Source organism: Phymastichus coffea, unplaced genomic scaffold (genome assembly GCF_024137745.1).
Source record: "Phymastichus coffea isolate CEN01 unplaced genomic scaffold, Cenicafe_Pcof_1.1 PCOF00145, whole genome shotgun sequence".
Lineage (NCBI taxonomy): Eukaryota > Metazoa > Arthropoda > Insecta > Hymenoptera > Eulophidae > Phymastichus > Phymastichus coffea.
In genome coordinates, this window is record NW_026706956.1 from 144,316 (window position 1) to 167,087 (window position 22,772).

At 41.2% G+C, this 22,772-nt stretch overlaps 2 protein-coding genes across 2 annotated transcripts in view; one reads left to right on the forward strand and one right to left on the reverse strand.

The window, feature by feature from the left end:
- The window catches only part of LOC131672176 (phenoloxidase-activating factor 2-like), a 63,726-nt gene that overhangs the window by 28,521 nt on the left and 12,433 nt on the right, over nt 1-22,772 (forward strand). The window lies entirely within an intron of this gene.
- LOC131672177 (uncharacterized) lies at nt 3,656-8,449 on the reverse strand. The gene is made up of 3 exons (XM_058949231.1): nt 8,337-8,449; nt 4,806-5,252; nt 3,656-4,247 (listed from the first exon to the last, which is right to left on the reverse strand). The coding sequence occupies exons 1-3, from the start codon at nt 8,356-8,358 to the stop codon at nt 4,147-4,149; spliced, it is 570 nt and encodes a 189-aa protein (XP_058805214.1). The 5' UTR covers nt 8,359-8,449; the 3' UTR covers nt 3,656-4,146.

The window sequence follows — 22,772 nt, forward strand, 5'->3', positions numbered from 1 at the left end:
TTTGTTACATCTAGAGATTGTTCCCCTCAAGAATCATGGCCAATGTTAAGCTCCCAGGATATCAAATGATAACACCCAGGTCAGTTCATAAACACGACTACGCAAGCAGCAAGACTTTCTCATAACCCACGCGGAGAGGTCATCGCGTGCGCATACTATCTGCAATAATGAAGGAACGTCTATGCAACGCGAACTTGGTAAAAATTCAGTGAGATACCGTTGCTCGCTTGTCGCGATGTCGATCGCCAATTGACATCGTAACGCGGCTCCATATCTCTCAAGTACAACCATTTCATTTTTTTCCGTCTTCCGGCGGCGCATGTACGGAACAATAATTCGCAGCGGGACACTTGTTCGTTCGCCCGACACTTATGCGTCCATATATATACGCAGAAAAACAATTGACTTTCAAAACGTGTAAAGCTTAGTCACGTTGCCATACCTGTCCAGGAAGTTCCTTCATTTGCTCATGTGTATGTGTGTGTGTGTGTGTGTGTGTGTACGAGATGAGAAAGGGGTCGTGGGGGAAAGGGGTATATATGCTTTCTCGGCAGGATTATATTTGCGAGCGCGCCTCTCGCTCTTTATTTGCACGGACACGCGATATATTCGCGCGCTGCTGAATTTATAATGACGCCTGACTGTCCGTCGTTTCAGTGCGGGAGACGACGGCGAGGCGATGAGACGGCGCAAAGCAAACGAGCCGGACACGCCAGCTTTAATTACGCTCTCGCTGCTGCTGCTGCTGCTGCCGTTGCTGCCTCTCGGCTTCTCTGTCATAGTCTGTGGTTTTACTCTCAGCCGAGAATTTGGTTTTCACGCGTGTTTCCCCTCTTTATTTATCGCGTAGTTTGTAAAAATTCTAACGTTTAATTTTCAAAGTCGCAATTATGAATGTTAATTTGCTCAATAATTAATGCCTGTGTAACTAACATTTACAAATAGAACAATGGATTGACACGACTAATTAATAGATTTCGCAACGTTTTCACTGTTTCCTTACACAATAAGTAAATATATTGGCCACAATCAACAGTAATTAGTTAATTAAACTTGATGTAAACTGTTTTTTCGTTCAACTGGCTTTCGCATTGAAAGTCTTTAATTAAATGTCTGATCGATTTAATTAATTCAATGTCAATTTAGCCATATGCGCATATATATATATATATATATATATATATATATATATACATATATATACGTGCGGTTTGTACAAATATTGGTTTATCGGTCCGAGAGATCGAGAGCATATAGTTAATCGAAGCACCTAATAATAACTCGGCTATCTAATTAAGATACCAATCTATATACGATGAATGCTTAATTTAACGCAGCACACACTACTGCGCGATATTATTGTCGAAGCGATTCCTTTCAATTGAAATTTCTATTACGATGTTGGTAATGAGATAATCTCAGCATTGGAATAAAATTAGCATAAAAAATACCTCGCTGAATGATGTCTGACTAGTTGACCAAACAAACCCACTTCCTATGCGAATCATTGTTTGGTTCGCAAGCATGCAAAGAGAGCGATCACGGATTCCGCGCGCGTGCAACAGCCACGACAATGAAGAAGAAGAAGAAAAGAAAAATAATCGAAAGCTATTCGAGTGAACGCCCACGACGACGACGAGGACGACGAACAATTCGCGAACAATTCGCGTGGGCGCCTCGCGCGGAAGTGAAGCAGCCGCTGCCTCTCTCGGATCGAGTTACCGAATCAGAGAGCTCATATGCTGACTCTATTACAGTTATCTCTTAAGGCGAACGGACAAAAGGGCAAGTGATTTCCCTGGTGACGAGGGCCTTCGCCTCTGTAGACTGTGGAGAATAATAATTGCTCGATGACGTGCCATTTTCGGATTGAACTTGTTGAAGGCGTAACAGTTGCGCGCAGGCTGTGTTTCGATTCTCTCTTTTGTGTCCGCTTTGCGCATAGTTTTTAGGTGGACATTAGGACATTTGCCGATTAAATGGTTACTTTCAACATTCTTCTAGATTATTCACTCCGGACATTGTTATCTCGATTGTGCTATCTCTTGGTCTTTTATTGCTCCGTTTATTCATTAGACTCAAAGATACTTTAGAGTTGAAAAATTCTTACAGCTCTTCCATTAATAAAATAATTTTCACATCCATTTTTCACCCTTTGAAGACGACATAAATAACAAAATAATTCTTTTTTCAAATACTTTTTTCTATGCTATTGATACGCTGTTATAATTATTGGCAAAGACATTTTAAAAAAATTATTGTATTTGAGAATTAGGATGTGTGAAAATTAGATTGTAATAATTACGTGAATTTAGGTAAAATAATATTTGCGTATATAATAAAAATGAAAATCCACGAAGAAATGCATTCAATGGAAAAAAATGACGATAATCATGCGGTTGGTACAGCATTGATTTGACTGTTTGTAGCTATCGTCTGGCTAATTGATTTTTTATCTCAATCGTAAAGTCGCTATATATGACAGATCTAACAGTCGACGTAAATTAATTTCTAAGTTGTTATGTCAATCCGGAAAATAAGTCATGATTTTTTCTCATGGCCAAAGTAGGTTGTAGAATATTGATATGAACTTGATAATACTATTGATAGCGTCGACTTGACATTTTGTTTATTGTATTATTTACCAAGCGAGTTTTGCAAATGGCAACAGTAATTAGTTAATTTACCAAACAAATTTGTTTATTCAACATCAAGACTCCTTTTGATTGCTATACACAAGTAGTTTGATGTTGTATGATATATTTAGCATAAGAAAAGAATAATTAAAGTTTTATTCACGCTATTAGATATTGAAAAATAAAAATAAATGTTACCTACTGTACATAGCACGACACAAATAACGAGCCAAAAAACTAATTAATTGAAACTGTAAGCTTCGTCAACATGGCCAAGCGCAAAAGAGAAATAAAGGCCTGCAGAATTCTGTCTCTAGCGCGAATTTCCCACGCAAATGAGGCAATAGCGAGGCGAGCGCGCGCGGGGTTGCGAAACACATTCACACCTGCTTACAAAAGCGCCGGGTTCCTCTCTCAGCCTCGGCATCATCAGCAGCAGGGGCGGCGGTGGCGTCCATTTTATGAGATAGAAAGGAAAGCACAGCCGCGCTAATAACACACGCAAAACGCGTCGCGGCGTTGTGCAGCGGCAACCGCAGAAATAGGAAGGGTTGCTGCGCCGAAGTGGAAACGAGAGAGGGATAAAATTTGGCCCGCTATACGCTCTGCTTCTCGTCTCGCTGACTCGAGGTGACAAGCGCCCACCCCGTAGCATTCGATGTCGTTCGAACGAGTCTACTAATTAAGTTTCAAAATTACTTCATCCGCGCGCTAAAGCGCGGTGAGCGCCCGCGTTCGCAGCGCGTTTTGTTTCCAATCGCCCTACACCCAATCCCGCATGTACACGCGTGTGCACACCTCCAGGCTTTTGTTACAGTTTGATCGGCTTTTTCTCTCCCTGTCCTCTTTCGTTTTCAGAAGTTTACTTGTGCATCGCGAAGAGACTTTGTTCGCATTTGTATTTCATTGCTCCGCGCGGACCTGTTAACTTATTGTTTTACGCGACATTTCCTGGTATAACGAGCGACATGGTTATAGTCGGAGAAAGAGGCATCAATGACACTCAGACTAGATTTGATAGAAAAAAATATACTTTATTACGTTTGGTAACAATTATGCACTTAAATCTACTTGATATGTTTACGTTTATGCTCACAAGGAATTCAATTTATCGAAAGACGTTCACTTATTCATCCAAAAAATTGCAGTAAACAAACGTACTAAGAAGTACGATATATAAGGCACTTTGTTCCGATATTCGAGTATATTAACATTTCGTTCAACGTACAATTTTAACTGTCGAAATTGTTTCTTTGATAAAAGAATATATCGCGCGAAACCCCTACCATTATCATCTATGTTTCGATACAAAAAAGTAAAAATAAAGAACCTTCCTACATATATATATACACATACACACGCACAATAAAGAACGACTATTCTTAACATTAAAAGTATTGGCTACGCGGGATAAGTGCACACTCGCGAGGAAGATACTTTAGCGATAAATCACAGCAGAGAGCAAAAGACACACACACGCGACAAGGAAGGCGGTTAACAATGGGTTACTTCATCCCCGCCAGAGGCTCTTCTCGGTGACGAAGCGCACCATCAGCGACAGAACCATAAGGAAAATGATGACCGTCGCGGCTATCAATATCGCGCCATATTCTGCACATAGAAAAACAAGCAAACAACAAGTATAATCAATGTTTTATATGACGATCGTGAGGTGAGTCGCGCATGTAGGAATGCTCGAATCATCCACCGTTGCGATTTATTGAAAGACGTTTCGTGGTTTTCAGGACGGGTAATTAGAACGAACGCGAGAGAACATTTTTCAGAAACACTCGTCAACGATGACCTCTCGCGCTGATAATTGTTCAAGCAAATATAAACATGTTTTGAAAGATGCTATTTTTGAACATCACGCCAGTCGTCAGATATTCATTCTTTATTTCAGCAAATAAAAGTTGCCAGTTGGATATTTGATATCCGGCTTGCTACTTTGCGGCACATAAAAAGAAATGTTATTGATATGAATTGCGAAGTGAAATGTTTATTATCCATAGAAATATATCGAATGATTCATAAGTTGCTTCGAACAGCGATAGTCGAGGATTCGTTAGTGATTTGGTTTGTCATTCGTTCCGGCAAAAGCGAGCAAAAATTCAATGGCGAGAATGGAAAGTCTGACTTGTTTTGTATTGTGTTTTTCTTTGAACTCACTTCTAGCCGCACCGCCGGACGCTTTGACAGAGGTAACAGTCTCTGGAACGAGCCTGGGGTGTCTCTCGAGCGGGCTTACGACGGAGGTGTACCTCGGCGGCTCGATCTTGTAAATGCCGTAGCTCGTCAGCGGAATGGAGACGAGCGGCCTTGCGATCGGCCGGCCCTCGGCGTTCGCCGCAACGCCGCTGTCTTCGTACGGCGGCACGGGAAACACGTACGACCAGCTTGGCGACGACGTCGCGTCTACAAGCGAGGCGTACGGCGGCGGCTCATCTTCGCAATGGCTATACGCTTGCTGCTGCTGCTGCTGCTGCTGCTGCTGATGCCTCGCCACGGTCAAGCGCTCGGCCATGCACGAGCAACATGGCCCCTCGTTTGCAGCCCCGGTCGGGACTGATTGGCAGGTCTGCTGCTGCGAGCTCAGCAGCCGCTCGTCGGGCGTTCCTGTGAATTTTTCAATTCGTACCGATTATTGCCAGTGATTTATCGGACACTTTCCATTTTGAATCGATACATCGAATGACGAAATCTAACATTTCAAACGATTAGGTCATTCGAAAGGCTTCGTTATTCAGCCCGATGAACTTGAACTTGTTCCTTGCTTATTCACGAGAAAAAAAAAATTGCGCCAGCGAAGTCGAGCAATTTCGCTGTCTAATGAAATCGGTATCATCTGACGCTGCAACGTTGCGCAACATAAAATTCTGACCTAATCCAATGGAATTGCTGAGCTCAGTGATGCCTGAATTAAAGGTAAATCGTGTCTCAAAAGTTCCGATACATAAGATACACGGTACAACAACAAAATAATAATCAAATTATACACTATTATTTTATCTACATGGCAGAATATCAGAGAAATGTTGACGTTCGCAATACAATCAGCAATTAACGAAGCCATTTATTGACATTGATTTCCAAATAAATTATATAGGATTGATGAATCACAAATGATCAGATGCTCGCGTAGATTTCCAATATACGGGAGACATTTATACAAGCATCCATCCGATATTTAAATATATGAATATTTATGACCTCTGACACCTTCGCGTACATGCGAAGCGCGAACAACATTTTCGTGACAATCTTTCCAATGCAGGCGTAAATGAAATAACACTTAGCGTTATTTTTCGAGATATTCAGTTGCTGTTATGCAGAAAGCCTCTAACGTATTGTACACTTGACGAAACGTTCATAAACGTGGAATATATATTAATATGGCATGACCTGAATTTTCGATGTAAGCGCTCATCATCAAAATTGATTGATTTGTCTTTCCCGTTCACAAGACGGCAGATTACGCGAGAAATTCGAATGGAACATCGATTCTCTACACGATGAGTTTTCGAAACATCAATTTCCCGTGACAGTGTGTCACAGACAGGAAAAAGGCGTTATGAAAACTAATAATCACATGTCACTGTGCGTATTATAGCTGCGAGTGTGTTCGCTCTCTCATCGAAAGTACGCGTCTAACCACGGGCGGCCGTCACTACTTACGTAATCCTATGGGCACTTTTACACGCGTTTTTCACGTAACCGTGAGCGCCGGCGTAACCTACATGTAAGTCATCTTTCTTTCGATCGTTAAACTCCCTTTTTTCCGCTTCTGATATTTTTTTTAACATACCCACTTTGGCGAAGAACGCTCGTTCTTCTTTTTTGAACATTTACAACTTCCGTGCCTCGTATTAAACTATGTCAGCGTTTTTAGCCAATAAAAATGAAGAAGTTGTAAATTTTACTGCGAACGAAGCTACTTTACGTAAACTTTATTAGTTTTGATCGATCCGTGATATTTATAGTTACTTGAATGATATTGGTTTGAAAAAAATTTCTTACAGAGATACAATTTATAGTTCGTTTTTTAACGATAACACTTGCGGATTTATTAAGTAAATAAATCGATGCCAGTGAAATGATATAATTTACATCTTTGACAAATATGAATTCTAATCGATACCTCGTTTTTTCTCAATAGCTTTACGCATAATTTAGCTTACAGAAAATTTCCAACTAACTAGTTACAAAAGTGGCTTCAATATAGAGTTGTAACTCATTGTTGAAATGTATCGAATACCCCCAAACATTCCTTGAAAAAATTTGCTTTGATATTTAGTTCACCTGCACATATAACATAAAAAAAAACAAGTTTCGCGCGTACGCGGAAGTTAATGTTGGAAAACGAGACAACCGGAGTTGCCAAACACGTCCATGATATTTTGCTTCATCTAAAAATACCATGGCAAAAAAGTGGATAAAAACAGCAATATTCAAGTTGCTGACGCATGCGCGAAACTTATGAACGATTGTTGAGTCTACGCGAGAGAGATACTGTGCATTCGAGAAAAAAAAATCAGTAAAACTGCACGTCAAGCAAAAAGTTCATTTCCAATGTGAAACCAATTATGTGTGGCTTAGCCACGAATTACGACTCGACATTTCGCACAACAACTTTTTTCGATGTTAATATATTTTTCCCCGCGTGATCCGAATTAACTTGCAAATGATACTTTCATGAAAATATGCAAACATCATTTATTATCCACTTTTATAATGATTCACGGGTTTCGTAATGCGAAAAATTTCATTATTTCTTTTATGTGATTCACGTGTCACGTGATTGTATATTCCTGAAAAATGCAAACGTGTTTCTCAAATAATTTTATAAAATTTACTTAGTTGACAGAGTGAAAACGAGTTTAAACTGACAAAAAGAAACGCATTTTTAAACTCAATAATAAATAAAGCTTCTTTGACTTCATTAATATATTTTTTGCGAAATAGCTTAGATAGTAAACGTCTGCAAAGAAATTACTGTATATACTTATTACGACGGTCTTAGTACGAGTTTGGCGTCTCACGAAGATAATCTCATTGAAGGTCACATTGACCCGTCACCATAGAATTCCCAGCACTTCCGTTTGAAGATAGATTGAGTAAAAATTTGTTCTCGACTTATTACGTGTAATCTGAGTACTTGAAGATTCGTCGATAATGATACTGTCAACAAATTACTTCAATTCATCTCATTATACAATTTTTTTTTTCATTTGTTCAATTTATTTCGATGACGATGTCTCTTCAATTAATGATTGATCTAGCGCTTGTTAGGATTTCTTTTTTTGTTGTGGTCTTTGTAAAAATAATGCAAAAAATACTACACATTAATTATAATCGCTAGTGCATCGAGTTTATTTTTTTTTTGCGATGAGTCATAACAAGATTATTCAAAATTCATAATTTTATGCAAATATCAGTTATACACACAAATATCTACCCGGACAAACAAAGGAAACTTACTTCTTCCTCGTAACAAATCACACCACTCCTAACTCACAAATTTGCAACACAAACAAATCGCAAATCGATATACAGAACACCAAAGACAACAACGAAAAGTAGAGCTTTCTCCACTTGCGTCACACCACAATCACTGAGAAAAAAAAGAAAAACAAAGCACTTTGGCGGATATCAACCAGCCGAAAAATTAGAAGAAAAATAGGAAGAAGAACCAATGCGTACCTCCTTCAGCGTCGTCCGACATGTGTCCATTCCACGCACGACTTGGCGACTGAGCGCGCTAACTCCGTGACCTGACTCGCCTCGACGTTTCGAGCGAGAGACAGAGAGAGAAAGAGCATACGCGTGCGGCTAAACGCGCGTTAAGTAAACATATACACGCTAGAGTAGTGTGAGTGTGCGTTCCTTGCTAGTTGCCGCGAGGCAATCGGTCTTTTCGCCTTCTTTTTCGCAGGTGTCCTTGCGATCGTCATCTTAATGCCGCTCTTACACTTCTTTTTCTATTTATCATGTATATATATATATATATATATATATATATATATATATATGTATGTATGTATGTATGTATATGTATATATATGTCACTTTCTTGGCGCGCACGCCAAAAATTGTTCGGCTACACGATCGTCCTTTTCTTTCTTTTCGAGTTGAGAAATTGAATTCACCTTGTACTTCGGTTAACTTAATTTGCATGCTGCTGAAGTTTTTGAAAACTTCCATACGCACATTTGGCGAGTACAAACGGTTAGCATTCCTCTTTTCGTTTTTTTGTGAACTTAAGCAGTTTTACGTCAGGCGCTCGCGTTGAATAATAATTAAAATGTTCTTGACTGACCAGGATATTACAAAGTTTTCTGCGGCTCTTTTTGTTGTTGCGAATAAATCTTTTTATCGCAGTTTTGGCGTGCGTGTGTTTTGTTTCGAATTCGTATGCAAAATTAGCCGTATTTACATGAAACGGCAATCTCATATATTATTTTTATAAATACCACACATTTCTTTTTTTATCCGCACAAAAGACTCTAGTAAACACTTAATCTTACGATACACACGTCAGATAACACAAAACACGTTGATTATATGCATTACGATACTTTATCGCAAAGAAATCTTTTCTCTGCAAACTGCCTATCTCTCCATTATTTCATTAACGACTTATTAAATATCGGAAATTTTGTATAATTTATTAAACTTAATAAATGGTTCAACATATCCTGGCAAAAGAATCCAACGGATAATAAACTAATAAATTGTCAACCAAACGTCAGTAACTATTGATTCAACAACTTTATACGTACTCTCACGACCCGGCAATCAAGAATTTTTTTTTTCCGAAGGGTATATTGAGTAACGTCACGTACAACCGAGCAATTACGCATCGACAGCGGCAGCAGCAAGCGAAGCATCGTTTGCCGCATGTTCCAGCTATATCGTTTATCGTTACGTCAGCTGAGCCGATCACGCTCGGAAATTATCGGGAGATTTGCCGCATGCACCATGTCATTTCGCGCGCGCTAGCACTTTCTTTTCTCTCTTCCGGTCTGTGGCTTTGTCGGCTCGAGACAACTCCGATAAGAAAGCGTGTTTATTCTGAAGAACGCGATGGGGGCTTCGCACAAGCTGTCGACGCCAAATTTTTCTGTTGTAATCGTAATAGTTAATGGGTTAATCAACATTATCATTGTATGATAGTTAGATTCTCGAAGTTTAATTGTGCGGTAAAAATTTTACGAGGCTACTTTTGGCGGAGTGTCATATTTCAAAAATAAGATAATTCAGAAAGATCATAGCTTGCAGGTTTGAGTTTATCCAAGTCTGAACATTCGAAGTTTATGGGAACAATGAACTGTTTTGTAGAATACCACTGAAATTAATGGCGACAGCACATTCTTATTCGAATATCGATAAGCCTTGTGACGAGAAACGACATATGTATAAACATCTTGGCTAAAGTTGGAGGCTGGAGCGAGTCAAACCTTGCCTGGAGTCAAAAAATTGACACGCACTATTATTCATAGCAAATGAAGTCTGTGTGTTATTTAAACGTCGTTGTTAACTATTTAAAAAACATACTTAACAGTTTCAACAAACCGATAAATATTTTCACACCTCGCTAAATGAGTCTCGATTGAAAACAGTTGCTTTTATAGTAAGCGAGAAAAAAAGAATAACTGTTTGGCGCTATTAAAAATAAAAATATTCGTCCACGCGCGAAGCTGTTGGGTAAATTTCTCAGCTGCGAGTGTAATTGAGCGTTTGATTTCGGACAAAAAGAAACGGCAAGTAACGACCGATGTTGACGCGTCATCGGCGCTGAGAAATACTTTATACGGCAATTTATCTAAAAGGAAACGGCGCGATGGCTGCGTGGAAATCCGTCTTACAGCTGCGAAGAATAAAAAAAAAGGGAAGCATCCGTTGCGCAATGCCAGTGAGAAAAGAGAAAGGGCCGTAAAAGTATAACGGCCAAGGCGCGCACAAAGCGACACGCCCGCATATAAGGCGATAAAAGGGCTGAACGGGGGATGATAGAGACTGTAAAAACTCGCGCGCTAGCTGCCGGATAAGTGACGGGAATTGGCTGAAGCTGAACAAAAAGAGAAAAGAAGATGATGAGTGGCTTTTTTTTTCTTCTTCTTCTTCAAATGCCGGGCGAACAAATGCCTTTCTTCGTTTTCCAACTCGCGAGCGCGGTGCATCTTTTCGTGAAAAATGGCACGGATCGTCGTTTTCAATATCGTCATCGGAGCTGTTCAAGCCCGCAACTAAGGTCCAAGTAACCAATTCGCGTATTTCTGTTGTATCAATAAATCAAAAAAGTTACTCGTGTCAAAGTCTGCTATGACAAGACCACTCAAATATTACATTGCGTAACTTATATATTATGTGCACAGTGCTTGAAAAATGAATTGCATTTTTAACTTTCAAAGTGCTGTCTTTGACCTATTTTCAAACGATACACTATTATGGTTGCATCCACAAACATTTGATTTGTATGATTTTAATTGACTCGTGATTTTTAACTCCAAAATCGAAGTCACATTTCAGTTGACATAAGACATTTTTGTGAAATCTACGCCAATAGGAAACGTAAAGCAACAGCTTCAAATGACTTTTCAAGGCTGTCAACTCTGCGCCGTATGTTTGAATGAAGTTCTCAACGAATTCAAAATGAAAATAATTTCATTCCGATAATGTATTTGTTTCAAGTGCATTGTGAAAGTTAATGCAAATAATTCACGATGAACCGGGAACGCTCTTACAAACCACACAGCAGCCCGGAGCAGCCAAAATAATTAGAAAACTTTTCATCGGTTTCTTGCACAATACCGCAAGCTTGCGCGTGCAAACTTGCCCGAAATTTCATCAACCGCTTTTCAATGTTTTGAAAATACTACGCCTTCGACTTTCTTCGGCAAACTCAATAACGATGACTTTCAGCCGAAGAAATTTCGTTTATGACGACGAGGAAGTGGAAGAAACGTTACTCCCTTGCACCTTCGGTAGTCGAAGTATCGCCCGAGTCCAAAACGTGTCCTTTTATTCTCAGTTGAAATTAACGACGGTCACTGAGTGATTGTCGAGCATTAAGTTTGTGCGCGCGCGAAACGTAATTACAACGGGACAAAGAGTCCAGTTCTTGTCGCCCCACCTAGTCTTCCACGGTGGGCTTCCTTAAATGTGTACGCGACAGTACCATTTTAGTGTACGGACTGAAAGCACTGTTCAAATGGACTATTGTTTTCATTAATGTGTAGTAAAAAATATAATTCTCAAATGTATTTCATAGAGATTAGTTTTTTCCTCGCAATTTTTTATGCTGTAAAAAGGAGCGCCATTCTTATTACATTATACATTACTAAATTGTAAAGTGCAATTAATAGATGCAATGATTAACGCAATTAAATGCAATTAATAACGTGTAACAAATAGTGATCTGAAAGTGATGTTATGTTGATATATAATATACTGGATTTGCACAAATAAGCCAAACCAGTTTATCAAACTTTCTAAAAAATTATGAAAAATCAAATTATACAATAAAAAGATCAGCCATATTAATCCATTCAACGGATATCCAATAAAGCTCGCATCAGGATTTTCTCTTAAGCGTGATAAAATGAGAAATACCAACAATAAATCAATGAAAAGTAGATCAATAAAAAAAAAGAAGTAAACATGAAAATACATAGACTTCTAACAAGAGTATCTCCTCTCCATCCATTTATTTCCAACTCAAGCGGCTTTCACGCAGCATGCGCGCCATTAAGCGCTCGGCCATGCTTTCCAAAAGTGCACTTTTTTCCTCTCTCACCTCTTTCCCGTGCCTCGCGCGTTATCGGGCCGGCCGTCGGCCATTTACAAGCTCGACTACAGGTGGCAAACGGCCGGCCCAATTTAAAAGTCCATTCGTTGCCGGATAACGCCCGCAGCAACGACGCACCTATATCCTCTCGCGGATATTCTTCGCTGCGTTTTTCCATGCCCCGATTCGCTGTAGTGCGGTCGACCACAGCTTTGTCGTTTATCGGCAGCGTTAGGCATTACAAAGTAAGAGCGGATCGGCCATATTAGACTCATCCAAGAGCTTGTCAATTATAAGCTAACCGCGACGCCGACATTAAAGTGTAGATATGCCGAGGGAGAATCGATATAATCCGAGAGATTTGGAAAAATTCAAATTCCAATATAGTCGGGCAGAATGTATGGGAGATGACGGGCAATGGGCGCGCGAATTGAATTCCATTGGATCTCTGGCCACGCGCGGTACGCGAGCACGCAAGAGTTTGCATCGGGGGAAGAAACGCGTGTCAAACTGTTTATTGTCATGCAAGCGAATTCCAAAAATCTTGCATCAAATCCTATTTGGCAAGCGTTCGTTCGCAATACCAAAAGGTCTTTGTTCGTAGTTTTTAAAAGTCATATTAATTTAATTTTTCGCGTGATCAAATTAGAAAATAATACCATTTTTATTTATCTTTTACATATAGTGGTATTTCATTTTGCATTTTTTTCGAATCCATTAAGCTATATGAAAAAATCTTAAAATGAAATAAATATATTAATTATTTACGGAAAAGCATCGTTAATTACCAATTTTTGTTTTTATTATGAAAAAAAAAGAAATCATACCAAACAATTTTGTTCTGCGAGAAGTTTCTCACCTCGATAATATATACTTTTCAACAATTTTCGTTACAAAAACAGTAATATTCGAGTTTGTAGTCAGCAACTTGAATTAACAAAATAACTCGACAGTTTGTGTACGTTAGTTTAGCGTCTCTTTGTTCATAAATGAAAGCAAATTCCAATTTGGAAGAAATATGAGCAAAATGGCAAAGGCATTAAAGTGTTGATCTGATGTTTAAAGATAAAAGCGAAGTTACATATTTTATGCTATCTCAATGTTATATTATTATCATATAAATATATTTAGAAAAGAAATATCTACCTCATGGCATGCATGCATCAATTTATACACACTATGAAAATTAAATGAATATTTTCCATGTGTAATCCTACGTTTATGCATAAAATATTGTTGCAATTCAACTAAAACAAGTTACACTTCACCAAAATACAAATCTACATTCAAACGACAATTGAAAAGCAAACTCATAAACTGCATCTTTCTCTTTGGAAAACTTTCATTAAACTAGCAGCATCTAAAACGAATTAAATCAACTTAATATTCGGCGAAGAACGAAACGCTAAAATGAGAAAAAAAAAGAAAGCAAGAAAAAAAAGAAAGCTTCTGCCGTATGCGCACGTGTGTGTCACATGGGCCGCAAGCAAAATTGAAAATTCGCGAAAATACTTTGTCCCGGTTGGCGCGCTGGTGTGCGTGTTCGTAGCCTTTCTTTATTGTTATTTCAAACGCACTGCTCGCCCAGTTGGCGCCAGGTCGCGGCATCGATTGCAGTTGGCGCCTCTCTCTTTTTCCCTTGTGCTTTTGGCACCGTTATACTCTCTCTCTCTCTCGCGGGTGGTTGGGCTATATACCAAGCGGAAGTCTCTTGGACACGCGCCTTCCTAAATTGTAGCCGCTCGATTCGGCATTAGCGCGCCGTATATTTCATGGCCAGCGAGAGAGAGAGAGAGGGAGAGAGAGAGAGAGAGAGAGAGAGAGAGAAAATGTATTTGAACGCGCGTTCGGTCGTAAACAGAAGAGGAAAATGCCGCAACTCTCTTCCAGCAACGATCTATGGAGACACACCGAACGAACGAACGAGAGAGAGGGTGGAGTCGCCTGTATACATCGATCGCTATTTTTCTAGTGATCGCCTTTGTATATATCTACGCTTAGCCACACGCTGCTGCTGCTTATTTTGTCTTTCAGTGTGGCTTGTGTGCTCTATATTTTGTTGTGTAACACGACTGCATTCTCGATGTCAATTTTTCACTCCTTTTTATTTATTTATTTAATTATTTTGTTCAAACTCACGTTCGTCTATTTGCTCTTCATAAATAAATATTGATCACGCACGAAATCCCGTGGACGTTCGTCGCGGTGACGTTGGCGCGCCGAAGGAGCGCAAACAGACGAGAGCGCGCACGCCGAGGGCGCGCAGGCAGGGGACGAAAGCAGCCGGACGCGTCGTCGTCGAAGAGCCGCGAGGCGCAGTTTTGCAGCGGCACGTGCCAGCGCCAGCGATTCCGCGCGGCTCCTCGTAAAGAGAGGTCCAGTCAAGCGGAAATCGCGAGCCAGCGGAGGAGCGCGCGCCCGTGGCGCCGAGCGCGAGTCGCACTGCTGCAGGCTCGGCCGTGCCCGCGAGGCGCCAGTGGAGAGACGAAGAGCTCGGTTAGAGGTGCGACGGCACACAAGCGACGTCGACTGCGCGAGTATAGGCCGCATAATCCGTGGAGTCAAAGCCGCGAGCTACAAGCAGCCTACAATCCGGATTACAAGCCATCAGCTTGGCTTGTGAGAATGACGACGGTATCGCCGTCGTCGCAATAATAGTTCTCGAGCTTGTGCTCGAGGGCTCATAAATTCGCAGACGCGTGTACGCGCATAGAGAGGCCACGTAGCTCGCCCCCCCCTCTCTCTCGATTAATTGCTTTATTCAATTAATTAGCTTGGAGAGGGATGACGCTAAGTGCTGCGCTCGCGCTGCATATTGCATCCACTGTCCTAGTTTCCGCCTGTATTTGCACTTATATTGCGTCTTGGCTCGCTATTTTTTGCCGCTTGATTGATCTTCCGGTAGCACTCGCAAGCTGCTCTTTATAAGTAATGAATCAAACTAACCGATTTCTTTTTTTATAAGCGAGCTATTGCAATACGATTTCATCTGTCAGGGTGACGCGTGACGCATCTATCATATACCACCCGCGAGCTGATGGCATTGTTCTCGTTTTCACCGAGATTACACTAAAATGTTGGAATGAACCTTAGAATTCGTTTAGATTTTGTTGTTTTCTTTTTGCAGACCGCGTAAAAACGATGTGCTTTTTACGACGTCGCGACATCGAACGAAAAAAGGCAAATCCTTCGTGAAATCGTGATACGCGGTCTTTGCCGCATATCAAGATTGAATGAAGTTTCGTGGCTTTTCGAGCGAAAGCCGTGGTCGTAAAAAATAAATGAAGTTCAATTCATAAACACGTAAGTAGTGTAAAGGGAGGTAAGTTGAAATAGAAGAGAGAAGAAAATAAAAAGTTTTAAGTAGAAAGCGTTAGTCTTATTGGCAAGGAGCGATAAACTCGGTAGTATATCGGCGATCCCTTTGGAAGCCAGAGTAGGTGGGCTTCCGCATAAAAGAAAGGAGTAAACTACCGCAAAACCCACGTGGATCATCATGCCCGCCGTTCGGTTTTGCTGCTGGCTGTATCGGGCCTCCCCGCGAGCGCTCGTATATAAATACGCAGCGCGTGGAACGCCGTATATGCTCGCAAGAGGGTTGGGAAGCTCGTACGGAACGTTCAGAATTTTATATTGCCGCCGTGCGCGATGATGAGCGTGCGTTCATTCGAAGAAGCGAATCGGGACCGCGCAAGGACTCTTTCGATACGGCTCTCGAAGGTTAGCGCGCGTAATTTTTTTTTTTTCCTTTTTCTTTTAGATTAGTCGATGTTTAGAGCTTGTCGACCAATAAATCGGCGAGGTCGAGGTCGCACGGGAGAAGAAGATTGGGAGTCACTTAAATTTCCGAGAGCTCGCTGCGCTAATGTCGCTCGCTCGAATAATTCGCGTCAATTGCCTCGTAAAGCCTTAGCGCGCGTACTTTCGCCTTGCGGATCCAATTAACGGCTCTCTCACTCGAGCTTTTCCTACTAGTATACCTGCACGGCTGATTGAACTCGCGAAAGTCGTGTACTACTTCACCTTACTCGCTCTTCTTGCTCTTTTTATGTCGGCTTTGCAAAGCTCTTCGATTGGGCTTCTCTTTTTTCTTGCGCTCGTGTTTCTCGTGCCGGGGTTTGTAGTTTTAAGTTGTAGAAAAAAGGCTTTGCTAAAAATAGCCTTATTTTTTAGACTTGAAAACATTGATAATTAAATTATTCAAACATTCAAGCAAATCAAATAATGAAAATGTCTTTCGTACATCCAATGTCACAAATGAATATTCAGAAAGTTCCTAACGAAAAAAGAACATATTCAATTCTATTAATAACATAGAATAATGTTCTTATTGGCGTATAAAAATTTATACATTGCCATCATGTTTCAATTGCATGGAGTTTTGGTAAGTGCGACAGCCATCTATTGGATTTTTCAAAAATTAAATCGTACATATCGTGAAATTTGTTCAGCATGTGCCTTTTGTTATCTTCTTGTGAAATATAAGTACAAATAACTAATGCTTCGAGACAGAAACACGAGTCATTTGTACTACAACATTTATCTATAGTAATCGTCAGTATAAATGACACGAAACAATTTTTTCAATGCGCTGCGTGTAGTAATTTTAGCTGAAATCATTTACGAAATTATAACGATGATATTCTTTGTAAAATTCATTATAATTCAAATTGAATAAAAATTTTTTACTGTGTATCTTTATTGAAACATATCAAATCTATCCGACATTTTCAGTGAGAAAAGTTCAATATATAATAATCATATTGGCGTAATTAAAACACATTCATAGTAAACAAATAATTGTGTGTCGGGATCGAGGTACAATTTTATTCCTATAACTTATTTAACACTGTAATAGTATTCACGAACTGGAAGGACACGAACTGATGAAGTCACATCAATATGTAGCGTACTGTATCATTGTCAATTTTCATTACATAAGAAAAAAGAAAAAAAAACATTGAAGTCTAATTACTTTTCATTGCTTATACACATAATTTTCTTGTTTTTCATACTTATTTTACGAAAATTCACGAAGCTGTACTCGCGTTAAACGCGCGCGTGACGTCATGATTGCTGACGCGATCGTTTTTGTACGAGTAAAATTACGCGAGTGTTGAGAACCTTCTGTATCTCCGTTAACTTTTTTTTACTTTATGTTCTAAAAAATGGATATTATGACGTGCTTTCTGCAAAGATTTGAACGCTCAACCATAGTGAAAATGGTCGTGGTCATTATCGTTATCTATGGCAACTTCCATGATTTCAACTAATAATTTACTTTTACGTAAATTCTTTTAATTATTAATGAGATTGTTATACAATATGTTGAGTTTTTTTCTTGGCTTATCAGTAACTTATTCATAGGCATCGCGTTTCCATGTATCTATATCATTTCAAAAAGAACGATAATTTTACCTCGTTCGGTAAACTTGACGAAATTTTGAAGAACGTGGATCATCGATGACAGCGGCAAAGCTAAAGCCAATCATTAAAACAATAACTTTTATTAATACGAGCTTCAGACCAATGAAAGAGGAGAAAGTGGCCTAAAAAATATCGATTTATCGGTGCCCAAAGAGCGTCCATCGCCTGCTGCGCGCACTCACGGAAGCAGAAACGAAGTAGTTCTCGTTACAGGCTTGGACTCAAGCTCGTGGAGCACGAAGAAATCAGGAGCTTTCTTCTCTCCATCAGTGCCCTTCCGCCTGCTCTCTCTCTCTCTCTCTCTCTCTCTTCCCTGTCTCTCTTTCTTACCTCCCTTTGGTGACTGCTGCTTTTTCCATTTCTCTGAGCGAGAGGCTGATCGTTAATTCTGCCTCGTTCTACTTCACCGAGTGCACCCCTCGCTCCCACTCTGTGATCCTCTCATTCTCTCTCACTCTCGTCCTTGCGCGCGCGTCTTCGCCGACGATTGCTCGCATTGGATGAGATACGTGACGTTACCTTGTTTTAACTCGGCGCGAAAGGAATGACGTCGATATTTGTAGAGCTGAGAGTGCTTTTTCTAATCGATTTTTTGTACCTTTTACATGCGACTCTAGTTGCCGTACGACTGTTTTCATCATAGCTAAGCGTTTTCTTTCTGTCATTTTCATATTGCGAATTCAGTTCCTCTTCAAACATACTCGGGCCATTTCATGGAACACGAAAAAATATCAGCTTCTTTAATCCCCTCAAGAGGAGATCCTCTGTGAGCGCGCTACTCCCTCGACAACAGCAGATTGTCACTCGTACGTTCTCTTTTCTCGCTCAGGCAAAAATTGTATTTTAAACTTAAGTAAGTGCTCCCCCAGGTGTACGATATACAAGACAGTTGAGTTTGTCTTGACGACGACGACGACAACGTCGTTGACGGCAGTCAATCGAAATCGCTTGGGGAATAAGGACGAATAAACTTTTCCGTGTACGACAATGAGTGGTTTGATGTGATCTACGTAGAATAGGAGTTTGTAGAGCTTAGTCCAGACGATAATGTCATGAATAAGATTTTCAATAGATTTCATCTTGATACCGTTTATTTTAAAAGTTTTATAACGAATGTCGAAAAAGTAGAAAAATATAAAAATATACTTTCTATTATATTTGCATAAATGGCTACTTGAAAATTTATTATTTCGAAGCCACACATTATAGATCAAATATTTAGCATTAAAAATATTTATTAGTATGAGTGCATTCGAGTGATTATTGATAGAAGAACTCTATTTTCTTTTTCGATCATTGTATATAATTCATGCCGCTTTCTATCTATACGTTTTATCGATCATAATTCTGATACTCTTGTACTATATTTTGAGTAGTTTTTGCTCTGCTCCGTTATTTTTAACTATTGTATTTCGTCTGGCTTAAAATCGCAAAATATAAGCTCTATTACAGAAAACTTGAATTCATAGAAATTCAAGAAAAATGTTTTGTTTAATTGAAGAATCTGTCATAAAAGTCCAAATTCCTTCATCATTTACTCTTCTTCGATTGTCTTCGTCAGATATGTACATTCCTGTTCTTGCAGATACCCATCAAGTGCAATTCACATATTTGCCAACCAGCATCCGGAGATAAAGATCCTTCCCCCGATCGTTTCTCGTCAAAAACACACAAAGCCTAGTCAATCACGAATCTTCGTCAGCTGCGAAAAAAAAAAAAAAAAAAAAAATTCGCCGATCCAGCAAAGAGAGCGAGCAAGAGTCAAACAAGAGCAAGAGACTAGAAGAAATAAGAGAACTGCGCGCGCCGATTCTGGTGCCCGTATGAATGCAAAAGTTCGCTCGTCGCAATCTCGCGAGTATTATTCTCCTTTTTTTCGCCGTCGTTGGGGGCAAATAAAGAACGCGCGCGCTCTCCTTCTCTCTTTCTCTCGGATTTAAGTGCGACACGTGCTTCAAACAGAAATCTCTTTGAGGCGCGCGCTGAAGCAGAGGAGCACAGACGGACGGATGGGTTTCGATTTCCGGTACGTACACACAGTTTTACCTCTTCCAAAGTAAACTGCTCCCGCGCCAATTCCCTCTCTCCTCGCCGGAGAAGAAGCTTGGCTCGACAATCAACGTCGAACTTTATTTAACTGTCCGGACGTGTGTCTCTGCTCTGCGATCTATCTGGTATGTATGCGATGTATAGCGTATTGGTCCGACGGCTTGCATTTTATGCTGGGCTGACTTTGATTGGTCGGGGATGGGGATGTGCGCGCGACAAAGGACTTGACTAACGAGTGTCTCTCGGATAAACACGCTCATCACGATTCTTCGCTCCGTATTCGGATAAAGCATCCTCCCCCCCCCTAACTCGAGTCAAAGTTGAAATTTGAGCGTAAGGGGGAGCAAGCGGAACGCACGTGCACGATGCGAACGTTCGTATATATATCGACAAAGCGATGCCGCGAAGCGAGGGAAGCCGAAGGCTATCGTTAAAGGCTAATCCCGTGGCTGCGCGTTTGCGTGTGCGGTGTTTGACGCGAAACTGCCCTAAGGAGTATTACGCGACTTTAATCGTAATATATGTAATGGCTCTGGTCAGCAGTTGGATAAGCTCCTTAGGTTAATGCGCTTACCAAGCGCGTGCGCGACGACGACGACGACGACGATTTGGCTGCGAGCGCCGGACGCTAGCTAACGATATTATACACCTGACCTCGGCGAACGAACAGGTGGCCGCTGGGCGAGTGCATCTCGATGTACTCTTTACTTGCAATTCGTATTCCGCTGTGCTCGCGCTGCCAGTTGGACGGCGAGAGAGAGAGAGAGAGAGAGGAATTGGTTAAGCGATCGATCAATTAACGAGCGGCCCTTATAAAAGCCACGCGGCGACAAGTTGACGATAGACCGAGGCCGCAAATGAATTTGGCGCTTGCTCGCTCTACCCTCGACGCGGGTCGGTAATTGAGAATGTTTCGAAAAGTTCGCCGGGGGCGTATGGCGCGCAGCACGCTTGCCGCTAAACACAAGTGTGCAAGCGCGTAAATCGAGCTCTCTCGACTCGCGCGCGCACACGCGCGCTCGCTCGCGTCTACCCGACGAAAGTTTCGCGAGTGGCGCGGAGAACGATGGAGAGCAACGCCACCGCGTGCTCTATGTGTACGCCGTGGTTTTAGCTATTGACGTATTAAATTATCGTGCAAAGTTTAATTTTCGGGGATTTCGGGGCCAAGTCGAGCGAGCGAACGGTTGGAGATTTGGTTTCGACTCGAGGGATACTCCGCGCCGCTTTCCCGTGCGCGCAGAAGCCGCCCCGTCGAGAATGCATTCTTCGGCCCGAGAGTGGAGTCGATTGTAAAGCACAACATGATTTTTGCTTCTATTCTTGCATCTCTATCTGAATATAACGCAAAAAGTAACTTTTACCGCCGAGTAATATTTCACGATTCCGTTCCGAACCATTTTATCGTTTTAATGGCAATCGAATTATCCAAGTTATTTGTTAAACGGATCAAACAACATTTTACAATTGATTGTGAGTTTTATCTGCACGGATCAAAATCATCATTGGTATTTCTGTGCCTGAGGAGAATATTTACATGCTATATTGGTGACATGTGAATAATTTTTTGTGTCCGAATTATGCCAAAAGCAAGAGAAGAAAAATTGATATTTTCGACGCCAACATTCGCGTTTCGCATCCAACAGGTTACGCAGGAACGAACGAGCGGCAGCACTGGCAGTTTCCTCGACAGTCAAACTTTCGTCGAACTCCGGCTGCAGCCTTAGCGCTCGCGCGCGAACGCGGCATGTGAAATGCATGAGGAGCTAATTCGATCGAGGCTCTCTCTCTCTCTCTCTCTCTTGTGCGCGCGCGCTCGGTGACGTCTGATCGGCAGGGGCATTAGCACACGCACTCTCTCTCTCTCTCTCTCTCGCCCCCTGTGCGCGCACTTAAGCATGCGCACGCGAGGGGTGTAACGAGAGCGAGAGAGCTTTTCGGATAATAAAGACCTCGTTACACTGCACTCGACGTCGCGTCCACCTTCGCGTCAAATTGACGGAGTGGTCGTTGCCCTGCTTGCCAATCTATCTTTCCCCTTCTCCCTCCATCCTGCCCCTTCGCGCTCAAACGGCATTCGACCATTTTGAATTATTCGTGATTCGCTTGCTATTCTCAGACGATCATTGCCGATGCAACGCGAATTTTTGATCGCTGCACCGTTCATTGCTTTCGAAACCAAATGGAATAATAATCGATTTTCTTGTGATAATCGAGATTCCTCATTTCATCCTGCGTATTTTAACTCGAAACTATTTTTGAATGTAAAAAGAGCGGTTGCAATTCACGCAAATGTAGCCCGTTTAATGTGCATTGGGCTTTGAAACTAAAACTGAATTTGTTTAGCGTAAGAATTGTTGGCATTGTAAGCGATCCCAACTGAACTCGATTTATTTGAAAATCAACTGATTTTGGTTTGAATCGAACCGAAAGTCGAATCACGGCTGTGCAAATGGTGTGGGCACGCGAAAAAAAAAAATGATTAAGATGGATTAATTCAAATGTAAGCTTGGCAACGTGTTTTGCTATTGCGCTCGCGACTGTTTGTCCCGACAATTTTACGAATTCCGGCCAAACTGAATCGATCGCTTCAGCCGTGTAAACGTACGCGCTCGCGGTGACGCAACAACGCTTGAACAAAAACCGAGAGCCCAAAGTCGCGCGTGAAATGACAATGATCGCGAAGCGTCAATTCAGGCACACTGTAATACGTACGCGGGCGCGAAAAAGTGAGGGCGCACGTTTGGAGAGACAAAAGAAAACGCGGCGAAACGAGGCGAAAGCACAAACAGAGAATAACGATGCGGAAGGAAGAAACAAGCCTCGCGGCAAGAGGGAGAGAGAGACGCTGCTGCTCACTTTGCCTGGGTCGT

Excerpts from the sequence above, each read along its gene's own strand:
- LOC131672177 (XM_058949231.1), bottom strand. The coding sequence starts at position 8,358 with ATGTCGGACGACGCTGAAGGAG. Across the intron at positions 5,253-8,336 it reads GTCGGACGACGCTGAAGGAG|GAACGCCCGACGAGCGGCTG; the intron begins GTACGCATTGGT and ends AAAAATTCACAG. Across the intron at positions 4,248-4,805 it reads GTCCGGCGGTGCGGCTAGAA|AATATGGCGCGATATTGATA; the intron begins GTGAGTTCAAAG and ends TTCTATGTGCAG.